Source organism: Orbicella franksi, chromosome 3 (assembly GCF_964199315.1).
Source record: "Orbicella franksi chromosome 3, jaOrbFran1.1, whole genome shotgun sequence".
NCBI lineage: Eukaryota > Metazoa > Cnidaria > Anthozoa > Scleractinia > Merulinidae > Orbicella > Orbicella franksi.
In genome coordinates, this window is record NC_138147.1 from 12,708,296 (window position 1) to 12,727,114 (window position 18,819).

General features: G+C 38.2%; 2 protein-coding genes across 4 annotated transcripts; one reads left to right on the forward strand and one right to left on the reverse strand.

Moving 5' to 3' along the window:
- Window positions 1-6,153: 6,153 nt before the first annotated feature.
- Window positions 6,154-11,622, reverse strand: LOC145481312 (uncharacterized). Of its 3 annotated transcripts, none has more exons than XM_081459778.1 (5): window positions 10,369-11,371; window positions 9,375-9,564; window positions 8,555-8,677; window positions 8,121-8,279; window positions 6,154-7,696 (listed from the first exon to the last, which is right to left on the reverse strand). In XM_081459778.1, the coding sequence occupies exons 2-5, from the start codon at window positions 9,558-9,560 to the stop codon at window positions 7,598-7,600; spliced, it is 567 nt and encodes a 188-aa protein (XP_081315904.1). In that variant the 5' UTR covers window positions 9,561-9,564; window positions 10,369-11,371; the 3' UTR covers window positions 6,154-7,597. The 3 variants fall into 3 exon arrangements, with proteins under 3 accessions (XP_081315904.1, XP_081315903.1, XP_081315902.1); XM_081459777.1 differs by lacking the exon at window positions 10,369-11,371 and adding an exon at window positions 9,772-10,326; XM_081459776.1 differs by lacking the exon at window positions 10,369-11,371 and adding an exon at window positions 11,378-11,622 and having other exon boundaries at window positions 6,155-7,696.
- A 786-nt stretch (window positions 11,623-12,408) lies between these two features.
- LOC145481313 (uncharacterized) lies at window positions 12,409-17,379 on the forward strand. The gene is made up of 7 exons (XM_081459779.1): window positions 12,409-12,526; window positions 13,624-14,051; window positions 14,423-14,566; window positions 15,184-15,354; window positions 15,737-15,812; window positions 16,391-16,456; window positions 16,981-17,379. Exons 1-7 carry the CDS (start codon window positions 12,463-12,465, stop codon window positions 17,049-17,051), a joined length of 1,020 nt encoding a protein of 339 aa, XP_081315905.1. The 5' UTR covers window positions 12,409-12,462; the 3' UTR covers window positions 17,052-17,379.
- Window positions 17,380-18,819: the final 1,440 nt, after the last annotated feature.

Consider the following 18,819-nt stretch of genomic DNA (forward strand, 5'->3'; position numbering starts at 1 on the left):
TACCTAAACCGATTACAGGTTTAAAGTAGTGACAGTAGATTGAAATGCGCTTCTTAAAGCTGACCTATCCAGAAGCAATTATTTCTTGGTCTTGAATGGCTCTTAGTTGTAGCTACAGTCGGGAAGGGGGAGGGGGTACTCCTGGAAATTTCCCACAAAAGCGAGAAGAATTTGGGCAATCTTCATATTAATTAATTTATGCATAATTAATGATCGAGGCCAATTTCGTCTTCTTTTGTTTTTGCGAATTTCACGAAGATGTAAAGATTTTAGAAAGTGGCAATTGAATATTCGAGGAAAGTTCCCTTAAAATGCTTTTTCGGTAAAGTATCAAAGCTTTCAAAGCTGGCCAGCGATTTTAATATTTTAATTTCTTATAAAATTTGAAATGAACAAATCCATTGTAAAATTGAAAGTTGCCTTTAACAACGAAAACTATGAGCTATTTTTGAGCCTTGAATGAAAATAGACACGTACACACTGTTATCACGGTTTCTCCGTTCATATTCTGCAAGGGGAAAACCCCAATCTGACTGCCGATGCGTCAATACAAATTGGAAGTGAGGCACGGGAGAGGACTTGCTGCCATTTAGGTGCGATTTTTCAAACTTCGAAGGGACATAAAAGATGGTAGATTTGAGCAAATCCAATAAACTTTTAGCCAAAGTACTAGAAAAAATATGGTAAATTATCTAGTCCAAAAAAATGGGGGGGGGGGGGTTAGGTGCACTTTAAGTGTTGGTCTTTCTTATCTTGCTTCTATTTAAAAATACGTGTACGTGTCTATTTTCATTCAAGGCTCAAAAATAGCTCATAGTTTTCGTTGGTAAAGGCAACTTTCAATTTTACAATGGATTTGTTCATTTCAAATTTTATAAGAAATTAAAATATTAAAATCGCTGGCCAGCTTTGAAAGCTTTGATACTTTACCGAAAAAGCATTTTAAGGGAACTTTCCTCGAATATTCCATTGCCACTTTCTAAAATCTTAACGTCTTCGTGAAATTCGCAAAAACAAAAGAAGACGAAATTGGCCTCGATCATTAATTATGCATAAATTAATTAATATGAAGATTGCCCAAATTCTTCTCGCTTTTGTGGGATTTTGCAACGCTAGGAAAACCAAATAACTTTGAGAGAAAGCGCGACTTTTTTCTTTTTTACTTTTTTACCAATGGTACTGTTGAAAGTTCTCCAATTATTTCGAGGGTTCCAGCGGCCTTTGTTCATTCCCTTGATGGCACAGGCTTAAAAGTAGTTGCCTCAGTCAGAGATTTCGGAATATTGTTGTTACTAATGACTTAACGTAGTCTGACCATGTCACGTACGTGGCAGCTAAAGCTAACCGAACTCTTGGATTTATCAAATGGAACAGCGCTAGTACAGTCAACAGAGTTGCACTTAAGCTTTTGTATATCTCCCAGTGCGATCCCACCTGTGCCACGTTTCACAAGTATGGGCTCGTCAGACTCCTCTGCTCTTTAGGCAAGTTGAGAAAGTCCAAATGAAAGCTTCACGGTTCACATGCTTAAGCAAAGATCTTTCATACGAGGGCAGATTTCTCAGCCTCAATGTATTATCCATTAATTGCTGGCTGGAACATCTTGACTTACTTTTCTTTTTCAAATGAAAATTAGAGTGTAAATTTAAACATAGATGGATATGTGGGCGTTCGCGCCGTAGTTCATCTGGCTATTGTTTTTTTAATAATGCTAATAATTATAAGAATTACAATTTCCTCGATTGTGATTGGTTTAAAAAACTCCTATTTTCCACTAATTCACTTGCCAAGTTGTTATCGGACAGTTTGTTATTGGACGGTTTGTTATCGGTCAGTTCAATAAGCCAATCACATTCAAAGTTGTAGTTTAAATCAACCAATCACATTCAAATGGACGAAATCTCGTTATAAAATAACTGAGATACTATGCGCGCTCTGATTGGTCAAAAACATATCGTTTATTGCACCGGTAAACACATGGTTTCTGATACGCAACACTACGTGAGAACTAGAGGACTCGGAACATTAGCGAAAACATACGTTTCTAATAGATTTTCGGCTTTCACTCCTCGAGATATATTACATATTATCAATAACACGAAGATCTTTTAATTCAACATCTACATAGAAATTTGAAAGGAAAAACAGGACCAGAATTTGGTCACGATGTAATACAAAATAAAGTCTCTACTACTACTGCTGCTGCATATTCTTGATCTTTTTTAATTTCCATTGCCGAAGTGTCACGCCTATTCCGTTTACACTTGAGTTTAGAACTAAGAGTTTTAAGCGTTCTCAGTGCTTTCCACGTTCTGTAGAGGACGCAGTTCTGACTGCAGTTTGGCTTGAATGATCAATCTGGGTTGTTAAAAAGGCAGGTAAAAGATTTCTTTCGTTTTAACATCAAATAACACGATAAATGAATTAATTTCCCGTTAAGCTCTCAGGCAATAGTTTTCATCCAGCAAAATACAGAGAAACGCCAAATAAGTAAATAAATTCTGAAAAAAAAAACTTCAGAAGCCGCGTTTTTAGAACTAATCTTTATTCCACTCGCAAAGCTTTTGAAAGTTCCCACTGTAATACGTACGTAGAATTTATAGTTAAGTGTTGTCGTATTGGTTTTATTAATATTTGTTATTCTTTTGTCTTTTTTTCCTTTTCAAGTGCAACTATCAACCTATATTTTTTTTCTAAGGGGTTTCCTTGAGAGGTGGCCGTTATTTGTTTTTACAATTTGTGGGCTGTGTAAGGGTGACGCGCCTTGTAGGGGACGAAATTTTCTTTTGCGTACCATCTGCTTTTGGCAAATTGTTCACATAAATAAATATTAAATATATAAACTAATTAACTAACATATAAATAAATAAATAAATAAATAAATAAACAAATAAATAGAGCTTGGACGAGCTTTCCGTGGAAGTTCACGAATTGACCACTTCAAGAAGCTTAAAATATATCTTGTTGTATCGGGCATGAAGCCAAAATGAACATTGCGGAAAACATGGTCCTTGTACTAAAAAATATGTGAAATAAATTGAGCGGCAATCGATGTTCGCAACAGCAAGAAGCAGGGAAACGTCAAAGCTTATCAGTTCAGCTTCAGTTTAGTATACAACTTCAAGACGTTGTAATGGTAAATTACAGAAAAGAGTCTTTAATTCGTGGACTGCACTCTGATCAGCACTACATCTTTCGCCGACAAAGTAATACCTTCACGAATATCAAGGGGCATTTGTCTCTCAGGCGATGCCACAAACTTTTACTTCATCAGAATTCGCACTAGAGCAAGCTTGACTTCCAGTCAATGCGAACCTCATCCCTGGACAAAGGCGCTTAGACTCCTAAACCTCGTGGTTTGATGATTTCTTTGACGACGCCTCCTAGATATATCAACGGATTACCGCTTATAGAGGACAAATGGTTATGAGCTTATCATTCGCTATGACGTCTTAGCAGCAAGGGCATTTGCGCACGAAAGGAGACAAATGTTGCTCAGTTCCTTCACCTACGTCCACTTTGGCTCTAATTTGGAAGAGCGTTCAATTTCGTACCCTTTTAATAAAGTATAGCTGGGGTTTCAGACAAATAATCCAGAAAATATGAAATTCCCCAAAACAGTGTGGGAGCCTATTCGAATCAAAGTAACCCAAAATAGCAAACTGACAATTTAACAAATAACATGTTTTGGTACAAGTTTGCTAAATGTCTATTCCCATCCACGGTAGGTCAAGGAAGGTTGTTTAATATAAAGGTAATTATTATTTCGTCGTACATCTGTTAAACCGTCTGCTCAGTCACCCCAAATTAGCCAAATATTCCATTAGTTTGGAAGCACTTATGTGCTTTACATGGCCGTGTCACTTGGTACTAGCTTTGTATATTATTTTGTCGAACCGGCCTCTTCTAACGGCCACCTTTCTCGACAACGGTCAGTTCATCAACGGCTGACGAACGGGGTGTACAAAACCCATTTTTTTTGTTTTCGAAACTTGATCAGTATCGCGCGTCATTGGTAACTGTTTCTGTATTATTGATATATTTTGACAGGAGCCATAATCGGGGACGGAGACCGTAAGTCTTGGGATCCGCGCGCACCTATGATATGGGACAATTTTTCTATTTTTAGAACAAATTGCGCCATCCTGACGTCAGATATCGGCGCGGATCCACGCACATGTCGGAGGCTCTAGCGTGGATGTTGTCGCGTTGCGTGATCAAACGGTGAGAGTTGCGAGATTCGCTTGCAGATTTTTCACAGCGATGGCAGGGATAAGGCAGAGAATAAGAACCAGGGCTCTTATATGTAGTTTTATGCTCTGAGCTAATGGAAAAGGTGAGTTTTTCAGTGTCGAAAATAAGACTACAATTTCGCGCTGTGAATGAATATCTACTCGCGCTAGTTGTACGAGTAAGATTTTGCGTTTGTTATGTAAAGAAAAGTTATGCAAGAAAACTCGCGTTAATGTTTGAGTTTCCCAAACAATGCTTAATCATAACCAAACCCTGTTTTTGATAGTTTATTAAAGTTTCTGTTTGTTTGGCGGGTTTGCAAGAGTTTTTGAAAGGAAAGTCTGACGCGTACTTGAAGTAGCTCATTTGCATAGTGCAGTGCGTGCATTTTCAAATCCGAGTCGGTGTTTTCAATCGTGAACAAATCTTGACAAAGATTTCTTTCGTTGTCTTTTGTGCTGAGATGCTGCAACAATTTTCACCAACGCCAAAAGGCTACTAACATCATGTGTGTTTCTTTAACATAGTAAAATTTTACACTGCGAAAATAAGTAGACAAAGAGTTTTGATAACTCAACCAACGAAATCGAAATCGTTATTCGAGTTGATTAAAGAAAACGTCATCGTAACTTTGCTGATTATTCTGCTGTATTCACATATTTTCAGCTAAGCTTTTAATATTTTCTCAAACATTTATCAACCTTAAACATATTTAAAAACTAGAGATATTATATGAGTTCGATGTTCTTTTTCACACGAAAGTGCGGAAGTCCAATTTGTCATGTTTTACTGACTGTACAAAACGTGCATCGGCGGGCGCTCTTATTCATCGACAACAGACAATTTATTGGATTTTTACACAAACAAAACTGAGCAGTATCTACAAACATAAACTTATTGGGCCTTGATGAAACATCAAGCGTTGCTTACGTTTCAGGTAAAACTCAAACTTACAATTATATTTTTACTTTTTAGTCGCGATAGATTCTGGCAGGAGCGAATTCCTCGCAAGCGTGTAGCAAGAGGAGCTAGGAAACTTTGAAGTCCTGTAATTCTGCTATATCCAAATATATCCAACTAGTTTTTTGCTGTGTTATGGAAAATCTGTTAATCTTCACCATATGTGAAATTTAGAATGGAGTATTGTACAGCTCTTGTAAAAGAAGCAGCGGAACACAACTTGGTCAGTGATATAAGCTTAAAGCGGGACATACATAAATTCGACCCTGACTTACTTCACTCAAACAGGAGCAGCTTACGACGAAAACACTTAATTAAGCAAAATTCCAACTGACATTAACGCGTTGAGTTGTGGGCCAAAAGCGTAAAAGATTCCGGGAATTTCGGACACCATTTCCCTCGCGCGACATCCGCAAAAATCTTCGCAGCATGTACGCGCGTGTGCCGCAGGCGATGGCGAAATTTGTTCTAAAAATAGAAAAATTGTCCCATATCATGGGGACAACCCCAATACTAGAAATGGCACGCGCTTACGGTCTCCGTCCCCGATTATGGCTCCTGATTTTGATTGTTTGACATACTTATTTGCTACAATAAGCATGATTTAGGAGCAAAAATGTTGCACCAGCCCCCCCCCCCCCCCAAAAAAAAAAAATTACAACCGTTATTTAACAACTTGACGTCAGTTTTTCATGGGACTGTCCTGTTATTGATCATGAATTTCGTCATAACATTGTCAAAGTAGCTGTGACCGGATTAAATGAAATTTGAGTTTCTTTGTGAAACTTGAGAAATTTTAAGTTTTAAGTGGTTTCTCTCAAATACGTAGAAAGAAATCAAAGCTATACAAACCAATTCGCTCGTATTTGTTGGCAGTTGCTCGTTGCAGATATTTACCATGGATGAGAGGCTATTCACAACCCAATGAAATATACACCTCACTTAAGATGGAGCCACGGAGAGAAATCAAATCGCCCAGTTTAAATGAATATTTGTGCTTTGAGACTGATAATTGTAGAACGTGATGCAAGGGATTTCATTTTCAAATGGCCTTTCTTGTTGCAAAAATACTAAACCAAAGACAACTAGTTAATTAAGCATAAATTAAAATCAAATGTTTACTTTTGCGAGGGGCCTTACAACTTGAAGGGAATGAAATATTTTGACCTACTTTTTTCCCACATTCACCAAACTCAACATTTGGACCAAGTTTGAGCGAAATTGGGGATTTCAGCTGTATCACCTCCTGCCTGGCATGGTTTTCTGTGAACAAACTCTTTAAAAACTCCCTAAAACCGAGGTCCCGTAGACACAACGCCAGAGGAATTTGAAAATGGAGCTTCCTTTCTCCGGTTAGGCCTTTTGTCCACACTAGTCTGCCACGAAAACGGAGCTTTTCGAAAACCTCTTCAAACCGGAGGAATTTGAAAACGCTGACTTTTTGAAAACGAAACTTTTCGAAGTCACGATTTCAACTCAGGTAGTTGCGAGAAAGTCGCCTGGGCTGGCAACGCATTGCGCAAGTAACAACTTCGGAAGAACTGGGTACCATGTCTAAAAATAACTCAAGAGGGTTTACCTTGGGTATAAGGCCTATATGGGGGATTGATCTTCTCTTGATTTGTGCTAAATAATCAATGAACAATTGGAAAAGACAACATTTTCTTCTCGATTCGATTTTGACTCGTGCATCTTTATCTCCTTCAAGACGTACGCTTCTTCATACGAGCAATGACAGTCTGTCCAATTTAAAGGGGGAATGGCAACTTGTATTCAGTATAGTCTACGGCGGCTATGAACACTGTCTTGTCATACTTTATTGAACAAACTGTTGCGCTACGTTACAAATAGACGCTTGTTTAGTGTTCACATTAACACGAAATACGAATATGTAGCACACAGTTTAGCAAACTGGACTTTCATGTATGCAACTGTGCGCGGAAAATAATATGTACATATTTACAGCACTGAGTAAAAAAAGAAGACCCATTCTCCAAAAAGAATTGCTCCTGCGATCAATAGTTCAGCATAATTACAGTTCAAGATCAGTATTTTACTTCCTGTTGAAAACATCATTGCCATCAGCAGGCTGAACGTAGGGCAATGATTGGACAATGGAATGATCACTATAGACCAGTTTTCACCAGTACAGAAGCTTGCACAACATACGTTGACGTAGTAAGAAGTTGATAATAATTTTTGCCCTTCGTTAGAAACACTTTCTGACAAGTGGCGCTGCGAATGCTGCTCAGGCGAACATGAAGTACCACCCTTTAGAGTGACCGGTTTCGCGCCTTGAGGACTGCCAGAAACGTCAGATCTTGTCCATCTAACGACGAATTCCTTCTCACCACCACCGGCTGACAAATCTCGTGGCTGTACTTGACTCTTCAAAGCAGGGAAATCACGCGAGCATTTGTTCGTCAGTTTCACTGCCCATTTCCATTGGCTGGTTTGCCCTGCACTCATGTTCAATTCCTGGCTTGCTCTCGTTCTGGGAAAACTAGAAATGGCAGAATAAATTAGTTATATGAAACACCGGTCGAACAAGCTAACGAACGAACGAACGAACGAACTGAAAAGGGAGAAGTGTATAAGCGAGGCAGTGACTGAATAATTGCCTGGTGGATTGACTGACTGACTGTCTGTCTGTCTGTCTGTCTGACTGATCGAGCAACCGACCGACCGACTGACCGACTGATTGAGTGTCTATCTGGCCACTGACTAACCGAATGACCGACTGACACTAGAATAAAGTATTATCAATTTACGATTTACAGCCGTTAAATGAGTATTTTTTTCGCTACTTTTTTAAAGGTGAGTGACAGGGTTGGTTAGTGGATCAATAAATAGTAGGTTGGTATGTCTTTCACTAATTGTTAGCCATTATGTAAAGCAAGTTCAGTCATGGTTGACACGTTACTTACCAATGACAGATTGACTTTCAGTTGTTCAGTTTCCAAGAGCGTCTCGAAGCTTCCGCTCAACAGTTTCGCGAAAATTTTCATAGACGATGCATCACTAGTTGGTAGCGTGTAAGTAAGCTTTTCAGGCAGCTTCATCTCGTCTATTTTCTTTCTCTCCACCTGCTTAGAGATTATATAGATTTGTTAAGTATAAGTCCATCAGAAAAATTAAGGCGTGAATAGTGAATAGTTTGTTTGAGAGATAACTGAGTTTGTCACCTTAAAAGCCAGATTAATTAGTTCATTGGGTATGGCTGGAGAAACTTCAGGTTCACAATCAAGGGCTATTGGCTTTCTCTACTACCTCCTTCTCGCGGCGCCATTTAACTGTATATTGAATGTGAAATAGCAACGCCCTGGGAACGAGGTTGATGAACTAGCAATACTAGACGTACCCTTTTAACAGCTTGGAAATCACCCATTTCCAACCGGGCAGTGAGTGTACCCGCTTGTGCTTCTTCGCTCCAGCAAAATCTGTCCGAGTGGACTTTAAGCAAACCAAGTCTGATTTGTTCCTCCTGACAACGAAGGAACTGGTATGTCAATTTATGAGTCATGCCATGCTGTCAATCACTACCATTTGATTTACAAGACAAGTCATACTATTAGTCACTGTAGTGTTAATTTATGGGTGACGTCATTCTGCCAATCACTGTCATGTTAAATTATAAATCATTCCATTCTGTCTTATGGAGCAAATGTATGAAAGTAACTGTAACTGCCCAGTTTTCTTTAATGGGATCCCCATGTGATAAAATGGTCGGGAATGCTTGTGTTCTTTTTTAGCAAAATTAAATTGACTTTATTGTCACATATGACTAATGTTTGTTTTTCCAATCAAGGCATCTACGAATAAGGTTGCATGTGAAGTAGTAATAATAACACTGTGTCGTACTGTGTTGGTGGATTAAATCGATCAACCATGAAATCTTCAATTTTCTTCTTAGATAAGGGACTTCAATGGCGACGTTGTTATCGTTATTATGTCACTATAGTAGTTATTTATTTGTTTGTTTTAGAATAGCATCTTCTAGAGGTCAAGCGGAGCTTCAACCTCGCTAAGATTGGTCTAAATCTCCTCTTCATATATGAGGGTAAACAATTGGTACATCAAAGGTACTTGGAAAAATGCTTATTTATTTATTTAGTTAGTTAGTTAGTTAGTTAGTTAGTTAGTTAGTTAGTTAGTTAGTTAGTTAGTTAGTTAATGATCACCTGTAAGAAGGCCTTTCTGCCGTTTCCGTCCGCTCTTGCAATGTACAGGAAGAGCTGTTTACGAGCCTCATTGTGTCCGTGATGCCCAGGCTCCATGTGGCTGAAGATGTCGAGGACATACTTTTTGTGCTCACAGTCCAAAGCTGTACAGGAGCGTTGCTTTGCAGTTGTGACATTGTCCGACATGATTCTGTTGAGATGAACGACAGATATTGTTGCATTATTGATGAATGTCCTTGAAAAAGGAGCTATATTTAGAGTTGTTAGCTTTCACGGAAATGTGATGTATATGGGACGAAACGAAGGATGCCTTTTCATAACGAGTTCGAAAAGCACATTCATAAATGAAAGTCATTTTCGTTGAAAATGGTATGCAATAAGTATAGAATTGTCTTACATGTTCTATAGCTTTCTCACTTGGACGCGTCTTGTAACCTTCACAGTTTTATGAACAGCGGCTGTTCATTCGCTCAATAATTCAATAATTCACACAGTCAGTGAGTCAGACAAACAGACCGTCATTCAATCATGAGCGGTAAGTCAGACCGTCATTCAGTTACCATATGTGTTACTCGACAATGTATGATATTCTGTTTGACTGCGTTCAAAATGCAGGATGAACGAACTAGTCCATAGATATGTCGGCCATTTTTCATATGTCTGTTAGAGGACTTGTGAATGTCACGTGACTTTCACTTGACTCTAAGGCGTGACAACGTGATCTCTGAAAACAGTGAACCAGCCAGTGAGATAAGATGGAGCATCACTGCAATATTTTTTTTTTAAAAAAAGAACTGAATCATCGGTCGTACGAGGCAGTTACGTATCAAAACTAGTTTCCAGAGGAAAATAAATATCTCCTTCACACTGAAAAATGGCGATTCGCCATGTAAAATGTTTCATCGAAAGAAATCAATAAATTTTAAATTGGCTAGTTAGTCGCGACAGTGAAAAGTAAAACAATATCATTGTTAAAATGACTGCTCAATCTTACATGTTCTTTCCATGGACTTCTCGTTTTCTAACTCGATGTTGATATTAGAACACTGTCCTTGCCTCAATAGACCGTCTTTTTATAGCACTCTAGTGACACCAAGATGTGTATAACTGGAAGGTGATCAAGAATCTTCCTGCTACCTAACCCGACTTAAATATATCTGAAAAATAGAATCACGCACACTTATTTTTATCGAACTTTTTTGTCCTTTTACGAAGCTAAAATACTTTCTTTCTTTCCATGTTGTCAGGGGATTCCCCGTCACTCCTGAGTTTTGCTGAGCGAAGCACTTCCTTAAATACGTCTTGTCAGCGTCAATGAGAAAACATCGCCTGTGCTACAAATATATTGATGATTTGATACTTCAGGATGCCAATACATAGATTTTCACTTCGATGGTGTCGTAATTTCATCAGGTGCAATTTTCCCTGTCATTTATCAGTTCATCGCGCGAGGGTTTTTTCCCTTCAGATGTGCATTTTGATTACACAGCACCTTTCGACTTTCTGTTGCGTGACCATAATAAATTGTCTTATTGAAGTCTTCAGCTTTAACGGAGCTAAATCAGTTTTGTTATCTTGGGTTCAGTCTCTTTCTTCTTTGGCAAATCGTTGCCCTTTGGGCAGCAGTTATAGACAGAGTGCATTATTACAGTGTATCAGAAAATCTAAGGCGAAAACTATTGTTTAGCAATGTATGCAGTTTCTAGTAAGTGCCCTTGGCATCATCGCGTGATTGACATTAAATTTGCGTGCACGAGATGTCTTTTATTAATATGACGCCACGCGACTGAGTTTTTCTAGTCAAATCTGTTTGCGGCAGCTTAGAAATGCTAGGCAGCTGACAGGTACCTCGTGTCGCGTCTTTCACCCGAATAAAACTTAAGCTTTCTATAAATATTGACAACGCACTAAGCTTGTAAACAACAACAAGGAAGAACGAAATTGAAAAGAAATATCGAAAAGATGGCTTTAAGATCCTTATAAGACCCGTATAAAGTACTTACCGTCTCCTTCCAATCTAACTTTGCTCGTTCGAAAAGGCCCTTTGACAGTTGGCTTCAGTCTCAGTAGGTCTGCTCGAGCTTCGCTCTTCTCTTCCCTTTCAATACTACTGCTACAACAGACAGTTAGCTTTGAACTGAAGAAAAAAAAAATGCCTCGCTAAGTTTTATAATTCTCTTCCTCATCCACGAGAGCAGACTAAAGCGAATTGATCTTTTCAAAGTCTGATATAAACTGATTTTTCTTTCGCAGTCACAAGACCGTTCGGAGTTTTTTTTATTATTATTATTGTTATTATTGCTTATGACGTAAGAAGTTCTGCTATTTACGGATTTTCAAGGCCGCCTTTTGTTCTTTGACGGGAAAACGAAAGTTTTACTGATAATTTATCGGCCTTTCTATTGTGTTTATTAATGTTTCTATCATATGAAGCCTCTGGAATATTCAAAACTTCAAAGACAGGAAGGAGTTTGACAGATCTCGTGACATATTTATGCGGGAAAAAGCCCGCGTAATAGAGCAGTCGAAAGTGGTTAGGGGATTCCCCCGATCAATGTTTGCACAACAGTTCATTGACAACCAAATCTGCTTTGTAAGCGGGTATTATTTCCGTTCAGCGGGAAAATTCCCTCAAGCCCGTAAAGGATGTGAATCACTTGAAATGTCTCAGATACAGCTGTGAAGAATTTCAAAGCAACTGAGTGTTTCTAAAATGAATTGAAATTAATTGTCAGCAATTTTATTTTGTTATTCTTCTCTTTACGTTTGCCTTCGTGATTAACAACCGAAACAACATGCCTGAACAAGCTATTGTACTTCCTTTGTTTTCCAAGGTAAATGTCAAAATGAAACAAAGCCAAAGACCTTTTATCAGCGAAGGGAAAAATCCCTTCTCATCGCGGTTTCTTTTAAGTGGTCATATCTATTTAAACGATTATCAGCGTGTTGTCATGGCATTTGCTTGCGCACCTCGTCCGTGAAGCTCGAAAATAGCAATGTCACAGGGTGACGTGATGTAATGGTTTCGTTCCTTCACCGATAAATACGGTCGAATTGTGCGTTCCGCACAGTATGATTTGCGCTCATCATGTGCCGAAGCAAGCTACTGTCACTCGGCGGAGTTAAAACCAAGTCATTTTCCAAGGATACTGGTAAGTATCGAACGAGTCACAGAGTAAGTTAAAATCAATAATGGTGATGGAACATATAAGTGAAAGTGGTGTCGAATTTGGTCCTAGTCGAAGCAACGATGAAAACAAAGAAGCAAAAAAATACAAATTGAAAATTTAACTCGCACAAAATTTAGATTTATAAATGTTGTTGTTCTGTTAGATATAGCTGAAGTGAAATTCGTTTCTTTTTTTTTTTTTTTTTTTTGAATTTTTATTTTTCCGCCGTTGTTTGACAGGTAAAAAATTTAAAACGGCTGTTGCACGACTTGGCGGTAAAATTGAGTTAATATATCGAATTAACCGATCCGATCTGTTATACTATGAACATGAATTAAATTTTATCGGTGATTTTTGCCTTCTTTTTCTACATTCGGTCAGGCCACTTGACGACCCTCAGAAAAAAATTTCGAATTTTCTAATTGCCGTGAGTGAGTTCAAGAACATTTATCAACTTTGTCTATCTTTGAGGGAGGACATTCGTCTTAAACACCTGTCAGTGATTCGCAAAACCTGTTTCTTGCTGTCTTCCAACAGTTCTCTTGAAAATTCGTAAAAAAATCAAATTCATGAAAGTTATAATTTAAAATCGATTCGCGCTGACAATGAAACATGATGAAATATTCTGCAAAAGTTACGTCAGTCTGTGTGCGATGCAATGTTTTTGTTTTTGCAAGACTCGACAAATATGCTACCTGAGAGGGTAACGTAGCTTTTTAATCATCTATTAATATGTTGCGTTCATCCAGGACGGTTTACATGGGTTTTTCCTATCGATCGCATCAACTGAAACAACTACTAAACGAGAAATAATACGCTAGACGAGGCTAGAGTAGTGGAGAAACGTAACGGTATTGAAGTGACTTTTGCCAATGCTTCTTGAAATCTATGCGACTTGCTTTCTGACGGCCATCGGTTGATTCAAGAAAGAAAGAACGACACTTTTTTCATTGGTTTGCCCTCTCATCAGGAGAGGGAATTCACGAATGGATTTTGTTAAAAGAAATTCATTCAAATTTGCAGAAGAATCAGATCCGTCGATGATCAAAATCAATTGATTGATTTCTTACAACTTTCAGGTCAGTTAGAATCAGCGAGCGATGAAGACCACGAATCAAGTGTACATCAAGTAAGCGGCTGCTACAGAGTCTCAAGTCCATCACCCGTACTGATTGAGCATTGTTGTTTAAGAGCTTCTGGGAACAAATGGAACATTATGGTCAAATGCCGAACAATGCCAAGCCACTGCGAGGGAAAGACTCCAAAGACAAGCGGGTGGAGGAACGTTACAGAAGTGTACCCGGACGCTAGAGTAGTGGAGAAACATAACGACATTGAAGTGACCCTACCAACACTGTGTGAAGACATTGAGATCGCGGCCTTTGGAATTCCAGGAAATGATGACCAGAAACGAATGCAAATGGCGATCTTTGGAAGAAAACCAACACAAGGAAGAGACTGGAAAATTCGGGTTTATCTCATCGACGATTCAACAATAGCCTTTAAGGTAAAACATAACTGAAAGAAAACAAATACAAGCAATCAGTGTAAATTAAAAGGCACCCATATCTGTTGTAAGATTGGTCTCAATGGCTTTAACCATTGGCCAAAAGTATCTAGCCACTTTTTAAAGCGTAAAAATTGGAAAACTGTGGTTGTTGTTGCATTATGGTTTGTTTGTATAGGGAAAAGCTGGGAAACATAGTAGTAACTTTACTGGTCTACAATTCTTCAATTTCCTAGCCAAGTACCTCGTGGGTATCGATCAAGATGATCTGATTGCACAGTTGATTTAGCAACCAAAGTGGCAGAAAGTCTGATGGTGTTGTTCTCTTCTTAGTTTAGTATAACTGAGCTTTATTTATCTCGTATAAACAGAACGTTTGCAAGAAAGAAGAACAAATGGGAAACAGACTATTGACAGCTCTCGCTGGACTGTTTGTGTCCAACACTAATGAAGATATCAGAATAGAATTTACTGCTCTAGAACCCGGATTTCAGGTCAAAGATAGCAAAGTGAAGGTATGGAAAACACCTTGTGGTTATGAACTTTATAAAATACGCCTTTAGTTGGCACTCACTTTTAGTAGGCACTTAATGTAAAACCGCTGCTGGTCAGAGGACATTTCAATACAGGACAGTAGAGTTATGGAGTTTGTTAGATAAAGATTTAAAACTGTGCAAAAGTTCAGTAAACTTTAAGAAAAATCTTAAAGCAAAGACGCTTGACGAGTTTTTGAAACAAGAATCAGTAGTAATACACTTTTTAATTCATTGTATTTTTATTGTATTTTTATTGTATTTGTATTGTTCACCGAAAAACCCCATTTTTGGGAGTGTACAATAAAGTTTCATTCATTCATTCATTGCTAGTCATAAAAGACTTTGCATGGCATGTAATAACTTCATTCCCTGCTTCCTTGCCAGAAGTGTTTGTCCCTTTGTTACAAGCTTAAACCTTATCAATGATGTTCGTCAGCTTACCACTTTATTTCAGTGGAACTTTCATGAATACGACACACTACTGGGTCTTTCAATGTCTGCTAAAGCGTCTTCTGGGTGTCAAAAACGTTAAGAAACTGGTTACGAAAGTAACAGTTAGATGACTGATGTTTTTTTCTTCTTTTATTCTGCTGCAGACGATAAAATCAAAGGATGCATGGAACACACCTGAGAACGCCACAGACTTCGCTTGTTGCCATTTTGTCATCAGACACGTTGACAAAACGAAGCAGTCATTTTTCTGTGGAATAACAGCGTCACATGAAAACGATCAGGCCAACAGCGAAGTCGTAGCATATTTTGAGCGGGTAAGTTTATGATCATAAGGTAGCTATTACATAGGACATCAGGGACAAGAGAGACAAAGAGAGAGATAAGGATAGAGAGGAAGGAGGGAGGGGGGGGGAGGGGGTTGAGGGGAACAACGAGAGAAATCGTCGTATAAACGGAAAGAGAAAACTCGCTAATGAAAGTGGTTGTTTCAAGAAAGGCTATCTTTAAGTTAGCTGTGACAATTCTGTCCGTCTTAGGTACAAAATCAGGGACCAAACAGAAACCGATGTCAGGAGACGTTTTGCTAAAAAAAAAAAAAAATGAAGAAAGAAAGAAGGAAAGAAAGAAACGGCACGAATGAAATACAAACATGCACTGTTTTCATTTTAATTTTTTTTTTAATTTTTTTTTTTTTAGGAATACGGTAAAGAAATGATTCAACAAACTGAATCGTCCCAGACACTGCAAACCACCTCGCTTTGCGTCTCAAACGGTAAGACACATATACGCAAATATGCATTAGCATACTGAAAAAGCACTGTACAAGTATATTCGTTCTTATAATCCATCAAATATTTTCGCTCGCGCGCAACTGGTCTAAACACGTCACATGACCGAATATTCCCCAGCTGAAACTGGGGAATATTCGAGAATATTCCCCAATTTTCCAAACTGCGCGCGTTGCGAAAAAGATTTGAAGATTTCCTCGAAGCTCACAGTTTTCCTCGAACTACGCTCTCAGAATAGTGTTCGTTTCTCGGAACAGATAATGTCCGCGGAAAATACCCAAGCATATTTTCGCGCCAAATAGAGGCTATTGTTTATGTATTCCACAGATTGTGTACAGCAATGTTTCATACCGTGAGTTCTATTTTAAAAAAAAAAAGCACTTTTTGCCTAGCTAATGAAGTTGTAGTGCATTGTTCAAATTCTGTCGTGATGCAAAACGAAAATGTGACTCATTATTGATTGGGATAGCCTAAATGCTTGCCTTCTTATACTTTTAAATCATGTGGGTTATTTTACAGTTATGCTAAAGCACTAATTATCAAATAATTATTTTCATCATAGAGACGAATTTCTGGCTACCACTGTTCTTTATTCTTGCCTTTGGATTCAAAAGTACACGCTTAAAAGGTGGGCATGCTCTGTGTAGGTCATACAGCATACCTCTAAGCTTGGTGGACCACTTCCTGTTATCTCTACTTTTAACATGACATTCTTAAACAAAACGTCACGAAGACTAAGTGTTTACATTTTATCGGTAGGAGAGTCATAGTCGTGTGCAAAACCCAGCTATAAAGAAAAGATATTAGCAATTTTGAATGAAAAAAGGAGAAGACTAGAAACACTTACGATACCCAAGCTTAGATTTCAAGCGCAAAACTGCGGAAAGAAATGCAGAGCAAAAGCAAAACGGCAGCAACATCGCAATAACAACAACAACAACAGCAGAGCAACAACAATGACAGCAGTAACAATAACAAAATCAACAACAGCGCAAAAGAAAAACAAGCATGCAAGTAAACAAACAAAACAAACAAAGAATTATCGAACAAAATATGTAACCTGACATCCATACAAAAATGACCCTCTCATGTCTAAGGACATTTTTGTTATTGAAAATCACTCATACTTTCCATTCTTCTTTTTCTCAACAGAATCAAACCCATTTCTAAGCATTATACAACAACTGAGAAACTTACCACTGAATGAACTACAAGTAACATAACAAGAAATTCTGCAGCAGAGGGAAACCACTTCTAAACAAGTTTTTTTTATAGATAATAAGAATTCCCCCAAATACTTAGCATCCCAGTGAACTCAAGAGATAGAATATTGCGGTTCGTGCATTGTGCGCAGGCAAATACACTTGCTGACTGTATAATGAGCTCAAAATTTCTTCATTCCATTAAATTTCTAGCACATTATACGGTCAGTGCGTGCTTTTATTTGTGTAGGATCCACCCACTCTATATATATTCTGACTCTTGCATTGCGAACTACCTTTCATTTGAAGAAATAAAATTTCAATACGCATAATTTTGTTTCGCTTTGTTGAGTGTTGTTATCGCTATATTTTAATAATAATAATAATAATAATAATAGTAATAATAATATTTATTGAGGGAATCCAACTCGCCAAAGACGGTTTTCAGTGGAGCCCTCCTAAATAAAAGTCACCTAAAAATGACATAAATAAGAGTAAGCTAATAAATCACTACAAGCTAAAATAAATAAGAGTAAAAAGAGTTCGTATTAGTTAAAAAGTTCAAATTCTAAAGATTAAAATCAGCTAAAATCATTCAAAAAAGTTTTCAGTTTTGCTTTAAAAATAGATAAAACACGTGTGTCTTTTAATTCACGCGGGAGGCTGTTCCAGTCGCTGCTTGATAAATGAACATTTGCTTGCCCCAGTTAGTGCCAGGGAGGGGCAAACGAAGATCGTTCAATTGTCTCGTATTGTGCGAGCGAACAGCTTGATTTCTAATAAAACTGAAATCAAAATCTGTTGACCCAATTAAGCACTTACTCTGACATTATAGTGAGATTGTTCTTGTCCCCTAAAACGAGGTCTCCATAATCAAAGAGTGGTAGGATTAAGGTGTTGTATAGGGTGACCCTGGCTTGAAATGGCAGTAGATTTCTAACTCTCTTGATTAGGCCTATCCTTCGATTAATCTTCTTACAAACAGATTCGATGTGATCTGCCCAGGACATAGACTGATGAAGTGTTATGCCCAAATACTGGAATGATTCTGTTCTATCGATTATAGTACCCTTTACTTGAATAGATATTTCCTGGATACGTTTTAGTTTGTGTGGACTCCCAAAGATGACAAAGTTGCATTTTGATAAATTAAGAGTCAAGAGATTTCTGGAGAACCATTCGACACTGTCTCTAAGTCAACATTGAGGTGACGTTGAAGATCAGTAAGATCTTTAGATGAGTAGTAAAGTACAGTATCATCAGCATAAAGAACGATATCACTTGCTAAAGGACAGTTCGGAAGAACATTCACATAAATCAAAAAAAGTAGCGGACCTAGAATACTGCCTTGGGGTACCCCAACAGGCATTTTAGCAGCTAAGGAGTGAGCATCTCCAACTGCTGTAATTTGCGACCTGTTCGTGAGATAGGATCTAAACCATTGGACAGTAGAGTCGGTAAGGCCAATGTTTATTAGCTTCTTCAGTAGTAGATGATGGTCTACCGTGTCGAAGGTCTTGGATAGGTCCAGAAATACAGCACCTGTAAACATACCAGTGTACATATTCTGGAGAATATTATCTGTGAAGTGAGCCAAGGCTGTCCCAGTTGATAACTTCGGTCTGAACCCAAACTGTTTGGATGTAATGATCTTATTGTTTGTGAGATAAGCGTATAGTTGGATGTGTACAGCTTTTTCAAGTATTTTGCTCACCGTTGGCAGGACTGTTATGGGCCTATAATTGTTTGCATCGCAGCGATCACCTTTCTTGAACAACGCTGACACTTT

Excerpts from the sequence above, each read along its gene's own strand:
- LOC145481313 (XM_081459779.1), top strand. The coding sequence starts at position 12,463 with ATGTGCCGAAGCAAGCTACTGTCACTCGGCGGAGTTAAAACCAAGTCA. Across the intron at positions 12,527-13,623 it reads GTCATTTTCCAAGGATACTG|GTCAGTTAGAATCAGCGAGC; the intron begins GTAAGTATCGAA and ends TACAACTTTCAG. Across the intron at positions 16,457-16,980 it reads CAAAAGTACACGCTTAAAAG|AATCAAACCCATTTCTAAGC; the intron begins GTGGGCATGCTC and ends TTTTCTCAACAG.
- LOC145481312 (XM_081459778.1), bottom strand. The coding sequence starts at position 9,560 with ATGTCGGACAATGTCACAACTGCAAAGCAACGCTCCTGTACAGCTTTG. Across the intron at positions 8,678-9,374 it reads GCAGAAAGGCCTTCTTACAG|GAGGAACAAATCAGACTTGG; the intron begins GTGATCATTAAC and ends CTTCGTTGTCAG. Across the intron at positions 7,697-8,120 it reads TGAAAGTCAATCTGTCATTG|TTTTCCCAGAACGAGAGCAA; the intron begins GTAAGTAACGTG and ends TGCCATTTCTAG.